The sequence below is a fragment of the Eumetopias jubatus genome, unplaced genomic scaffold (genome assembly GCF_037043125.1).
Source record: "Eumetopias jubatus isolate StellerSeaLion01/CBP00866 unplaced genomic scaffold, mEumJub1_p1.0 scaffold_15, whole genome shotgun sequence".
Classification (NCBI taxonomy): Eukaryota; Metazoa; Chordata; class Mammalia; order Carnivora; family Otariidae; genus Eumetopias; species Eumetopias jubatus.
This window is the reverse complement of record NW_028274821.1, coordinates 1,331,032-1,344,079: the sequence shown is the minus strand read 5'-3', so window position 1 is coordinate 1,344,079 and position 13,048 is coordinate 1,331,032. Positions and strand designations below refer to the sequence as shown.

The window sequence follows — 13,048 nt, the reverse complement described above, 5'->3', positions numbered from 1 at the left end:
AGTCAATAAAAGCCGCCCAACCTGAAACGCAAAGAGAGAAAAAGAATGAGAAAAACAGGGAATAGAATAGCCCAGAAGTGGAGAACAACAGCAGCAAGAGTAACATATGCAAGTTGGGAATCCCAGAAAGAAAAGAGAGAGAGGAGCAGAAGAAATGTTTGAAGCAATAATGGCTGAGAATTGTCTAAAAATAATGGCAGACGTGGAACCACAGATCCAGAATACTCAAACACCACCAAGCAGGGTAAGACCCCAAACTATTCGTAGGCATGTCATAATCAAACTGCAAAAAATGAAAGATAGTATCTTGAAAAAGGCCACATGAGCAAGATCTACTTCTGCCATAAGAGTGTGAAGAGCCCCACTGATCCACACCCCGGCGAAACTGGTAAAAATTATTTTTGAAAAACATTCAAAACCTCTGGAAATGATTCTAAGAGCAAACAGCAAATGAAGGAACATCTAGTAGAGAAAATCTACAAAAATTTGGCAGGAAAGGCAAGAGTGTGTGACCACTCCTCCCTTCTCCCTGGCTTGGGGAGGAGACTCCCCTCCGGAAGGCTGCCGCCAAGGACACAGGAGTGCTGACGGGGAGGCTCCCCAGCTTCCAGGCAGAGGGATTTCCTCCTGGAGGAACAGGATGGCAGCCTTTCTCAACCGGCCCCAGCTGTCTATGGCCGATTCTAAGTGTTGGGTGAGGGCAGCCAAGACATGGGGGCTCCCTTCTTCCAGCTGGCCCACAGGTACTGAACCCGTGCCCTGAATGTGGCACCCTGAGAATAGTGGGGCCCTGGTCACCCCCTGCCCAGCCTCTTCTACTCAACAGTCTACTAGAAATCCTAGCCTGAGCAATTACGCAAGAAAAAAAAAAGTAACACAGATTGGAAGGGAAGAAAGAACATGACCTATTTGCAGATGACATGATCCTATATATAGAAAGATGTAAGGAATTACTAAAAAGTTATTAGAACGAATAAACTAGCTCATCAAGTTTGCAGGATACAAGACAATATACAAAAATATACTGTATTTCAGTACAGTAGCAATGAAATAAAACAGTTTCATTTAAAAGACATCAAGAAGAATAAATTTAGGAATAAATTTAACAAAAGAAGTACAAAACTTATACTTTGAAAACTATAAAACACTGTTGATGGAAATTTAAAAGATCTCAATAAATGGGTTAGAAGACTGAGCATTTTTCAGATGGCAATACTCTGACTCTACTGCTCTACAGATTCACTATAATCCTTATCAGCTGACTTCTCTGCAGACTTGACAAGCCGAATCTAAAATTCGTATGGAACTGCAACAGACCCAGAATGCCAAAATGATCTTTAAAAAGAAAAACAAATTTGGAGGACTCAACACTTCTTCATTTCAAAACATACTGCAAAGCACAGTAATCCAGACAGTGTGAGACTGTCCTGAGGGTAAACAGAGATTAGTGGAGCAGAACTGAGTGTCCAGGAATAAATGCATACACTTATAGCTAAGGGCCAAGGCAATTTAATAGAAAAAGAACTGTCTTTTTACAAATGGTGCAGGGACAAATGGAGAGCCACATGCAAAAAAAAAAAAAAAAATAGATCCTTACCTCACACTATATGAAGAAATTAACTCAAAATGTATCAAAGACCAAACTATAAGACCTAAAAACTATAAACTCTTAGAAGAAAACATAGGGATAAATCTTCATGACGTGGGGTTTAGACTTGGCAAAAGATCCTCAGCTATGACAACAAAAGCACAAATAACGAAATAAAAAATGGATAAACTGGACTCCATCAAAATGACAAACGTTTGCACTTCAAAGAACACAACCAAGAAAGTGAAAAGTCTACAAAACAGGGTAAAGTATTCACAAGTCATATGTCTGTTAAGAGACTTCTAAAATATGGAAAGAGAGGCGCGTGGGTGGCTCAGTCGTTAAGCGTCTGCCTTCGGCTCAGGTCATGATTCCAGGGTCCTGAGATCGAGCTCCACATCGGGATCCCTGCTCGGCGGGGAGCCTGCTTCTCCCTCTCCCTCTACTGTTCCCCCTGCTTGTGCTCTCTCACTCTCTCTGTCAAATAAATACATAAGATTTTATTTATTTATTTGACAGAGAGAGACACAGCGAGAGAGGGAACACAAGCAGGGGGAGTGGGAGAGGGAGAAGCAGGCCTCCCGCCGAGCACAGAGCCCGATGCGGGGCTCAATCTCAGGACCCTGGAATCATGACCTGAGCCGAAGGCAGACGCCTAGCGACTGAGCCACCCAGGCGCCCCAATAAATAAAATCTTTAAAAAAAATAAAATAAAATATGGAAAGAATTCTTATGACTCAATAATAAAAAGACACAAAAAATTAAAAATAGGCAAAGGGTCTGAAATGACATTTCTCCAAGGAAGACATACGAATGACCAGCAGGCACATGAAAAGATGCTCAAAATCACTCATCACTAGGGAAATGCGGATCAAACCAGAGTGAGGGAACACCTCACACCTACAAGGATGGTTAGAATCAAAGTGCCAGGTAATTACAAGTGCCGGTAAGGGCGATGAGAAACTGGAACCCTCATGCTCTGCTGGTGGGATCAGAAAGCGGTGTTACCACTTTGGAAAATGGTCTGGCAGTTCCTCAGACAACTGAATACAGTGCTACTCCTAAAAACATGAAAACATATGTCCAACAAGATCTTGTACAAGAATGTTTACAGCAGAAATATTCACAGTAGCCAAAAATCAGAAATAACCCAAATGTGTCTGCTGATGAATGGATAAAAAAATGTGGTCCATCCATACAACAGAATATTAAGTAAAAACTTTGGGGTGATGAAAACGTTCTAAAGTTGGCTGGTAGTGGTGCCCACATCTGTGAATACACTAAAAACCACCAAATCGTACCCTTCAAACAGGTGGATTGTGTGGTATGTGAGTTATATCTCAGGGAAAGAAAGAAGCCAGAGGAGGGAAGGACCTTCTCCACGCAGGGTCACAGGTAAAGAGTCACACTGGATTTCTCATCAGAAATCATGCATGCAAAAAGATAGTGGAGCGAAACATCTCAACTGTTAAAAGGAAAAACCCCACCACGCAGAATTCTGTGTCCAGTGAATTACTCTTCAAAAGTGGAGGAGAAACAAAGACGTTGTCAGACAAACAAAAAAAGTCTTCCAGGCATGAGGGGCTGAGGTGGCCCAGAGCAGCTTTAAGAACACAGGTCCTCGTGAGGCGCTGCTTCTCGGCAGCGGTTCCCCACAGCCCTGACCCTGACCCTCTGCCCTCACGCAGGACACAGGTGCGAGCAGGGAGCACCCTGAGACGGGGACCCAGGGACAGCGTGCCAGGCCCAGGGGCAGAGAGGAATGTCTGGGCCCCTGGGGGCTGGGGGCTGCCGTGTCTGGAGGGTGGTCTTAAGCAGGACCCCAGGCCCCGCTGCTCAACTGGACATAACCTGAGGACAGCAGCCTGTCCCTCAGGAAGGCTCCATGCGAAGGGCCACCGCAGGTGGGGGGGCTAGATGTGCCCAGAGGAAGAGGGTCCCCAACACCTGTGTCTGCAAGTGCTAAGAAGGGAGAGGCCGGCTGCAGAGCCAAAGGTGCCTAGGGTTTCGGGGGGCTGCGCCACTCCCCTGGAGGGAAGGCCATGCCCCTGAGCCCCAGGGGGATGAGGCCGCCGCCGCCCACCTGGGGAAGGTCCGACTCCGCAGCTCCTTGATGAAGAGCTGGCTGCCATTCTGCACAGGCTTCACGTCGGGCGTCTGCCCCGGGCCATGTTTGTGCCAGGCCCTCTTCTTCTTCACTGTGGGGAGACAGGGGCAGCTCAGGGACCCAGCTGGGAGGGCAGCCAAGGAGCCATCAACTCCTTGTTGACTCAAGCCTCCCTGGAGGCAAAGCCCTCGAGGTCCCCTGGGGACCCGGCCCACCCACCTCCCTAACCCCTGTAACCTCCCCACCCACCCCCGCCCTGCACCTGCCAAGCCTCTGGCTCAGTGACCACACCCAGAAGCTAGGGTGCCTAGTGGCCTTTCCACTGGCACCCAGTCTGCTGGGACCTCTGCTGCCCCAACAGCCCACAGCTGGGGCACAGGCAGGCTGGCGCTTCCCACTGTAGCTTCTGCCCTCCTCACCCCTAGCATGCACACCTCATGCTCCCCGGTGTGTCCACCCCTGCAAACTACCATCCTGCCTGCTCCCTCTGACTCTCCTGTCCTCACGCGCGCTCCCAGGACACTGGGCACCCCACGGTGGACTTTTTACACGCAAGTGGGTGCACATGCCCCTACTGGATGTGACACATTTGCACGCACGTGCACAAGCACATGCACGTGTGCACACCCATACATACACGCACTCACTGCCCCCACGGGACCGTAAGCCCAGGAAGGGAGGGAAGGGATTGCCTTGTGGCCCCCACCCCCACTCAGGGCAACCACTGGTAGTTCGGACTGAGGACAGTGAGGAGACCTGTCCCTGGAGGCTGCCGGGCGGGTCTGCAACAGGCTGGAGGAGACCGGATGTGAGGGATTGCCAGTCGGCCCTCTGGATGCCTGTCCTTCACAGACAAGGACAGAGAGGAGGATGCCACCCCTCCCCACCTCCCATCCAGTCACAGACCCCTGAGACTGTCTCCGACAGTGGCGCACTATCTCGGTCATGCTTGGTCTGCCATGGCCAGGTCTGAGTGGACGTTATCGAAACCTGGCAAGATCCTGCAAAGGGAGGCCTCCAAGCTGGGGCTTCTGGTGGCACCAGGCACAGATGAAAGATCAGAAGGGCCCGGGCACCTGCCCAAAACTTTCTTGCCCCCCATCTTGTCACTGTGTGACTTTGGGCAAGTTACTGGGCATCTCTGTGCTGCATCTTCAATAGAGAGGGACTAGCCCTGACCTCCTGGACTCCTCGTGAGCCACAGGAGGCAAATGACGTGTGGCGCCCAACCGGCCCCAGGAGATCTTGGGGGGCACACTGTGCAAGCATGGCCCCTCCTCTTGGCAAGGCTGCTTGGGCTGCAGGCCCTTGTTCACAGGGCTCAGTCCGAGCTCTCCCCCTGAGCCCACTGAGCCTGGCACGGCCTGGCACCAGTGGGCACGGGGGGCTGGGTGGTGAATGGCGGGTCTCCTGGGTGCTGCACTGGCCCCTCAGTCCCGCTGAGCAGCCCAGCTCTGCACGGGGGTCGCCAAAGCCACAGGTGGCCTGGGAGTCATCCCTGCTCCCCAAGGAGCCCAACAGGCTCAGGCCGGGGGTGGGGGTGCCCAAGGCCAAGGCAGGGCACGGGGACACCACCCTGACGATGGCCCCGGTCACCCTGACTCTGAAACCAGTCTCCACGTCATCATCCCTTCTGCTGGGCCTGCAGCTGCCTCAAGATGTGAGCCCAGCCCGCCTCACACGCACGGGGCTCTGGAGTCTCTAAGGAGCTCCCACTGAAGGGCCTGAGGAGGGAGGGTAGCCGTGCATGGCCACAGAGGAGCATCGTGGGCCTCGGCAATCAGCTGCCCACACCAGGAGGGGCCTCCCTGCCTTCCCCCAGTGGGAGGCGAGCCTGGCCCTTGGGGCGTCCCCACTTAAGAGGGGTCCAGCACGTCCAGGACCTTGAGAAGGAAAAGGGGAAGCCCAGGCCACAGGGAGGGGAGACCAGCAGAGAGACAGGCATCACTGTGCAGTCTGGGGGGCAGCAGAGGGCCCCACTTGGGCCCCCCAAGTCCTCCAATGCCAGCCCCTGCATCTGCCCTTCACCCCACTTCCCAAGGTCTCCCCACGGAAGGTGTGCAGAGGCCCGAGGACGCAGAGGCCCAGCAGGAGGGCCCTGGCCCAGGACGTCATGTGGGGAAACTGAGTCTTGGAGGGCAGCCGGGGCCAGGGACGCGAGTGTAAAGGGCAGTGTGAGAAAGCAGCAGCACCCCCACGTGCCTGCCAGGGGCTGGGCCTGGGAAGCAGTGCTGCGCACGGCTGCTGGCCTTCCTGGGCCCTCACTTGGGACGGGGCATCGAGAGCAGCTCGAGGACACTGCGGCTAAAGCTCAGGGCTGGGACAACAGCCCAACACAGAGCCGCAAGGGAGGCAGGGTGAGTGTCCCGGGGCTCCCTGTGCAGCCCTGGCTGGTGTGCTCCTTCCCTCCCCGGGGCCCAGGACATCCTGAGCCCCAACGCCAAGTGTCCTCTTGCCTGTGTGTCCCTGACGAGGCACCCTGGAGACCTCAGCCCCACAAGAGCCTGGGGTGTGGGGTGACAGGTGCCCTCGGGGCACCACAGCTACAGGGGCCTCGGGAAGGAGGGATGTGGGCGGTCAGGGAAGCAGCGCCTGAAGCAGGCACGCTGGGGTCAGAACTGCTCTCAGGGCCACCCAAGCCTGCGAGAGCCTTCCCGTCGGTGGGGACTCCTTGCCAAGTTCCCTGGGGACCCTCAGGCCCCAACTCTGTGTGAATCGGGTGAGTGGGTAGGCCCCCGTCCTCACTTCAGTGTGCCCACCACAAACCCGTGCGGGGCCCCCAGAGCAGCCCATGGGCCTGGGGGTCCCCTGGGGACGTGGGCACAATGAAGGTCCTCACCATGCAACGCCTGACGGGCAGAAGCGGCAAACTGACCGGTGTGTCACAGTGACACAGACCCAATTCAAGGGCAGAGCGACACACAATTGTGGGCACACACCCTAGCGGGAAACACTAGTTCCCACACCTCTGTCCACAATGGCCACACAGCCTCCAGTAACAGCAGGGAAAGCCCAATTCACAGGATTTATGAAGCACATGTGCACACACACATACACACACACACGAGCATCAACCTGTGCACACGTGCACACTCATGCACGTGTCCACGTTCATGCACACACACGTCTATACACATGGACACACGCACACGTGTCCACGCTCGTGCACACACGTGTCTATACACACAGATGCTCATACACGTGTTCATACTTGTGCACACGCATGTGTCTGTGCAGACACGCATGTGTCCACGCACGTCTGTGCAGACACTCATGCACACATGTCCAAACTTGTGCACACACGTGTCTATACACATGGATGCTCATGCACACATGTCCACGCTCATGCACACACAAGTCTATACACATGGACACACATACAAATACATGTCCACACTCGTGCACACACGTGTCTAATATACACGGAAGCAATGCAAACACACATCCATGCTCATGCACATGCACGTGTCTACACACACGGACACGCACGCACACGTGTCCCTCCTCGTGCACATGCACGTGTCTGTGCACATGGATGCACACACAAACACCTGTGCACACACTCATGCATATATATATACATAACATGCACACGTGCACACACACACAGCCAGGGAGGGGCTGCTGGCTCCCACCAAGCTGCAGTCCCCACATGCCCTGGGGGTGGCTGGGCATAAGTACCAGGAAGGGTTGCCTGCACTTGGCTTTGAGCAGCAATACCAGGCAGCGGGGACCCCCAGCTCAGGGGCAGGGTCTCAGTCAGTAGGCACATGTACCTCCACCAGTGGGCAAGCTCATGGTCAGGGAAAGGTGCTTCCAGGATGGGCAGAGATACTGGAGAGGTCACACTATGTGTGAACACCAACACCGACCTCAGCACCCCACTGCAGCCCAACCTGAGCCCAAATTCATGCAAGAGCGCAGACCACCGTGGCTGCCCCACCCTCCATCAGGACGCTCAGCCCTGTTGTGGGGACAGGTGGGGTCTCCCAGCCCCAGTCCCATTCTGTCCCTGGCCCTGACCCAGGGCCACATGGTGCAACCCCAGCCCCCACCTGTTGACCCCCGCCAGCCCTGAGCTTTCCCCGTGGCTCATAAGGTGTTACAGCGACCGTCATCCACGTGTACCTGCTGTAATGCAGGGAGCAGAGCGCTCTGTGGGTAATCATAGCAGACTCATCCTGAGCACCAGCACTGCCGGCTCCTGGGCCTATGCGGTAAGTTAGGAGCCCAAGAACCTTGCTGCTGGTCTCACGAATTTGGCGGTGCTTTATTGCGTGATGACCACGTGCTGGGGGCTGGAGGATGAGAGCTGAACCAGCGCAGCCCCCCAGTCATTTAGTGATGACGGTACACAGGCCAGGCACAAAGGGAGGCAAGGAGGGGAGGTGACGCCCCACCTGCCTCACCCAGCTTCCTGAGCGGCAGGGACGTGGCCAGCCTCCGTCCACAGAACAGGGGTGCTGGCATCCTCCCTCGACCCCGCCTGGATCCACAGGACTCACCCCACGGGAGCCTTGTGAATGGACACTGGGAGGGAGGCTCCCTTTGAAGGGGACAGGACTCCTGGTGGCCTGGGGCCAGCTCTGGTCCCCCCCCAACACTCCTCCGGCCAACCCAGGGCTCAGGATGACAGGGCTGTGATCAGCCACCCAGCCAGGGTTAGCGTCCAAACTACACCTCTTATGAGCACCCATGCCCCCCAACCCAGGCCAGAAACCAGAGGCCACACTAACACCCCCACGCCATCTGTCTTGCCCCCAGGCCAGCCCCCCCACCAAGGAACCTGCAGACCAGGGTACACCCCTACACGGGCTCAGCCTCGGAACTCACCTCCTAGCAGGGACATGAGCCCCCCCATGGAGCCACACTGGATGAGCCTGTTCCCAAGGAGCCCCCACAGGATGCCCCCAAGGGACCAGCAGGCATTTGAGACAGGGACTCTCCCTGCAGGCGGTACCAGAGAAGGGACAGCAGATCCCCAACATGGGCACTGCCAGACCCGGCGTGGCGGTGAGCAGTGGGCAGGGCTGGGCAGCCTCCTGGACAGCTGCAGCATGGTGTCCCCATCTTGGATGGGCCTGGCCCCAGAAGGTGCTGGAATGTGAGGCCCCTGCCTGGCCTTTGGAAGTCAGTGGGGTCTCTGCACAGGCCAAGTGGCCTCAGCTGCACCCCTGGGGGGGAGCCAGCCAGGTGGGGCTGTCGTGACAAGTCCATAGGGGCAGTAAGCAAGGCCGGCAGTGGTCCCCAGGCAGCAGGGTGCAAGTACCTGGGCATTTCACCCAGCAGGCCAGGCCAGGGCTGATCAGAGCTCAGCAGTGGCAGCATGGCCCTGTACTTACAGGTAGACTTCCCGTGGGTTTTCTCGCAGTTCGGGCAGTGGTATATGTCGATGTCTGGGGCCTCCTCCTCTTCTACTCCCACACAGCTGAAACGGAGGAAGCACAGATGTTGCAAGTCCCCGGGGCCTTCCCCTGTGGGACCCGGGCAGCTCCTGTCCACCTCTCAGGAGGGGGGCAGCGTGCTCACAGCGTGCTCACAGGACAGGACCCGGGACAGCAGCCCACAAGGACAAGAGGGGGCATGGGGGGAGGGGCAAGGAAGGCCTTGCTGTGCGTGACCAGGCTACGCAGAGGGACGGGCCGTCCCACAGGCCTGCCTGCACGAGAGCCACCGCTGTCCTGTCGCCACAGAGCCGGGGGGGCCGAGGGGGTCTCGGAGGGTGGCTGCCCCCACCACGTCACCAGGGGCAGCTCAGAGCTACGGGTCAGGCCCTCCGACCCCTTGAGGGACCGCCACCCCAGGGGGCCGTACCACGGTGCCAGGACACAGGATATCAAAAGACTGAAGTCAAATCCCTACCTCACATCGTATACAAAAATTAAAAATGGGTCAACCACCTAAATATAAGGCCTAAGGCTATAAGAGGGTAAGAAGAGGACACAGGAGCACATCTTCATGACCCTGGGTCTGGGCATGGATTCCCAGATAGGACACCAAAAATACAAGCAACAAAAGAAAAATTAAATTGCGTATCATCAAAACGTAAAACTTTTGCTCACTAAAAGACACTAGGAAGAAAGTGAAAAGACAACATGGAGGACGGGGGACAGTATTTGCCAATCACATTTCTGATGAGGGCCCAGCGTCTGGAACGCACACAGAGCTTCACAGCTCGAGGACCGGGAGATGCACAAATCAGCTTTTAAACGGGCGAAGGCCTCGAACAGACATTTCTCCCAGGATGAGGGACAAACAGCCAACAAGCTCAGGAAAGATGCTCAACATTCTTAGTCGTGTGGATGTCACTGGAAGGCACATCCAAACCAACGAGATACCACCCCACACCCGCTAGGATGGCTACAGTTTTTACAAGAAAACAACACCAGGAAAATTTCAAGTGCTGGCCAGGATGAGGGAAACGAGAGCCCTCTTCCATCGCTGGTGAGGATGTAAAAGTGGACAGTTTCTATGGAAAGAGTCTGACGGCTCCTCAGCAAGTTAAACAGAGACTTACCCTATGACCCCGCAATCCCACTCGGGGCACGTGCGCCCCAAAGAACACAGAGCAGGGCCTCCGACAAATCCCGCACGCAAGGGTTCGCAGCAACATCAGCCCCGATAACCAAAAGACGGAAACCATCCAAGGTCCACCAGCTGACGGATGGACAGACCAACTGTGGCGCATCCATGCAACGGAGCCGTCCCCAGCCTTAACAGGAAAGGGGCCGACACCTGCTACAGCACGATGGAGCCCAGACACACAAGGTCACATACTGCAGGATTCCATTCGCGCGAAATGCACAGACAGAGGACCCTCTGGTGGTGCCAGGGGCTGTGGGAGGGGAATGGGCAGTGACTGCTGAGTGGGCGTGGGGTCTCCGTTTGGGGTAAAATGTTCTGGAACCGGATAGAGGTCATGTTTGCACAACAGTGTGAAGGTACTAAATGCCAATGAAGTGCTCACTTTAAGATGGTTAGTTTTATGTTATGTGAATTTTATCTCAATCAAAAGACAAGGAACGTGCCTTGTGACAGGGGCACCCATCCCGCACCACTGACCCCGCCCTCACTAAGGCTGGCCAAGCGCTCGTTCCGCCTGCGGCAGCATCAAGAGCCCTACATGAATCTTCCAGCAACAACCCTGCAGTAACAGGAGGGTCGCCACGCGCCTGTCGTACGAGGTGAGCCGTGTGCCCAGACCCCAAGCGCCTCCTCCCTGTGTCCCCTGGTCACCTGGCCAGGGTCAGCCACCGCAGCCCTAGGGCCCTCGATGGACCACCGGCTGCCACATGCCACGGTCCCAGGAGCAGAGCCGGAGCCCACAAAGCCCCTAACACATGCTTTTAGAAATATGAAGTTCACTCTTCATCTCAGAGCAAACGCCGAACCAAAGTGCAGGCAGTCTGAAGAGTCGGATGTAAAAGACAAAGCCATCAGAAGCAGACTGTGAGGCCATATTCATCTGCTCTCACGATGCAAAGTGACTTTCTAAACAAGGAAAGAATTGCAAAGGAAATCAGAGAGAACACTGATGGACTGAAACAGGGCTCCCATCCGCAGCCAACTTTGAAGTGCCAACTTCGGAAAACCTTTACAGCAAGTACAGGAGCGTTCCTACCCTCCCGCCAGGAACCGTGCATGAAGAGCATTTCCTCCGCGAAAGCACAGGGCAGAGCCCAAACAGCCCAGGGCTACGGAGAAAGATGCCCCACCCCACTAACCACCCCGAAAGGACCACATTACCACCATTAGTCACCCAGCAAATTCACCAAACCAGACATGCTGAGCTGGTAACACTGCAGGGGGGAGGCATACTGAGGAGAGCAAACGGCCAGATCACCACTGGTCTGTCTCCACAGCAACCCCCTGCCCCACCAGAGCCCCGAGGTCCCCTCCCACCAGCAGCCTGCTCCCTCCTGTGTCCTCAGCCCCCACCCCCCAGCTCCTCCCCACCCTCAAGGAGGAGTAGCTGTTCACCCAGACCCTTCCCAACCCCCAGCCCCCAGGCTGGTATACCTGCCTGACCCCTCTGCTCCCTCCCTCCCAGCCTCAACACCCCTGCCTTCCACAGAAAGGACCCTGCACCATGGGCCTGCTCTGCACCCTGGCCCTGCTCTGCACCCCGTGTCTGCTCTGCACCCTGGCCCTGTTCTGCACCCTGGCCCTGCTCTGCACCCCACAACTGCTCTGCACCCCGGCCCTGCTCCGCACCCCGCGTCTGCTCTGCACCCCGGCCCTGCTCCGCAACCCCGCGTCTGCTCTGCACCCCGGGCCTGGGCCAGCTGGCCTCAGTTTGCTTATCCATCAGAGACCACACCAGTGTGAGCCCCCATCTCCCACACCGGAGCCAAGCACTGTGAGCAAGAGGCAGAGCCCTGCAGGCATTCAGGACCCACTGGGTCTAGAAATTGGACCCAGAATCCACACCCCACATCCACACCCCATGTTCACACTCCAGGTCCACACTTCTTGTCTACACCCTAGGCCTACAACCCAATTCCACATCCTGCATCTATACCCAGAGTCCACACTCCACATCCACCGTGTCCACACCCCATGTCCACACATACTCCTGCCTAGCCTGGCCATGGGGATCCAGGGACACACAAGGAGCTGACCCAGCACACAGGAGTCTGAGGTCAGACCATCAAGCTCAGCCCCACAGACTGGGGCTCTTTCAACAGGTCAGGGGTCAGGTGCACAGAGGGAATGGTAGCTGAGTTCTAGGCTGGGTGAGGCGAGGGAAATCATCCTGCCTGAACCACCCCCTACCCAACCACCACCTGCTGGTCCCACATGTCTGGAGGCCCCATTGTGCTCTGGAAGGCCCACGCATGAACCCGCATGACAGGTGGGGAAGCTGAGGCCCGGGGTCACAAGGCGTGCATGCTAACACCCCTGCCCAGCCCTGGGCACCCCTTCTGTACCCCAGCACTTGGGCGTGCAGGTCTCACCGGAGCCAAGATGGGCTGGCCACTTGCTGCTTTGTGTAGGGAGGTCAAGCTAAAAGGGAGAGAGAGAGGTGGGGGCGTGGATCCCTCGTTCTGCCCAGGACACCTGGGGGCTGGCCCTCACCCGGGAGGGCCACCAGGGCCTGATGCCAGCAGGTCCCCCACGACCGGCGTGTCACCACTCGGGCTCTGACGGCCTGCGCCTACAGCCCTGACAAGGGCCACCGGACGTGTGGAAACCAAGGTCCCAGGAGGAGCCCCCTGGCTGCGCTGTGTGCAAAGACACACCTCCTACCTCCCCATGTCCCAGGGTACGAGGACCCCACGGTTCAGAGTGAACTTCTGGGCAGGAGCACCCAGCCACAGTGGTCCCCCCCACCCGCATGGGGAGGGCCTTTT

General features: G+C 56.4%; 2 protein-coding genes across 3 annotated transcripts in view; both read right to left on the bottom strand.

The window, feature by feature from the left end:
* LOC114200761 (lysine-specific demethylase PHF2) overlaps positions 1-9,123 on the bottom strand; it is a gene marked incomplete at its 5' end in the record, with an annotated part of 41,313 nt that extends 32,190 nt beyond the window's left edge. For both annotated transcript variants that reach the window (XM_088018732.1, XM_028093063.2), the window contains 2 exon segments: positions 3,672-3,786; positions 9,038-9,123. In XM_088018732.1, coding sequence (XP_087874858.1) covers positions 3,672-3,786; positions 9,038-9,123 — 201 coding nt within the window.
* PTPDC1 (protein tyrosine phosphatase domain containing 1) overlaps positions 1-13,048 on the bottom strand; it is a gene marked incomplete in the record, with an annotated part of 669,594 nt that overhangs the window by 269,482 nt on the left and 387,064 nt on the right.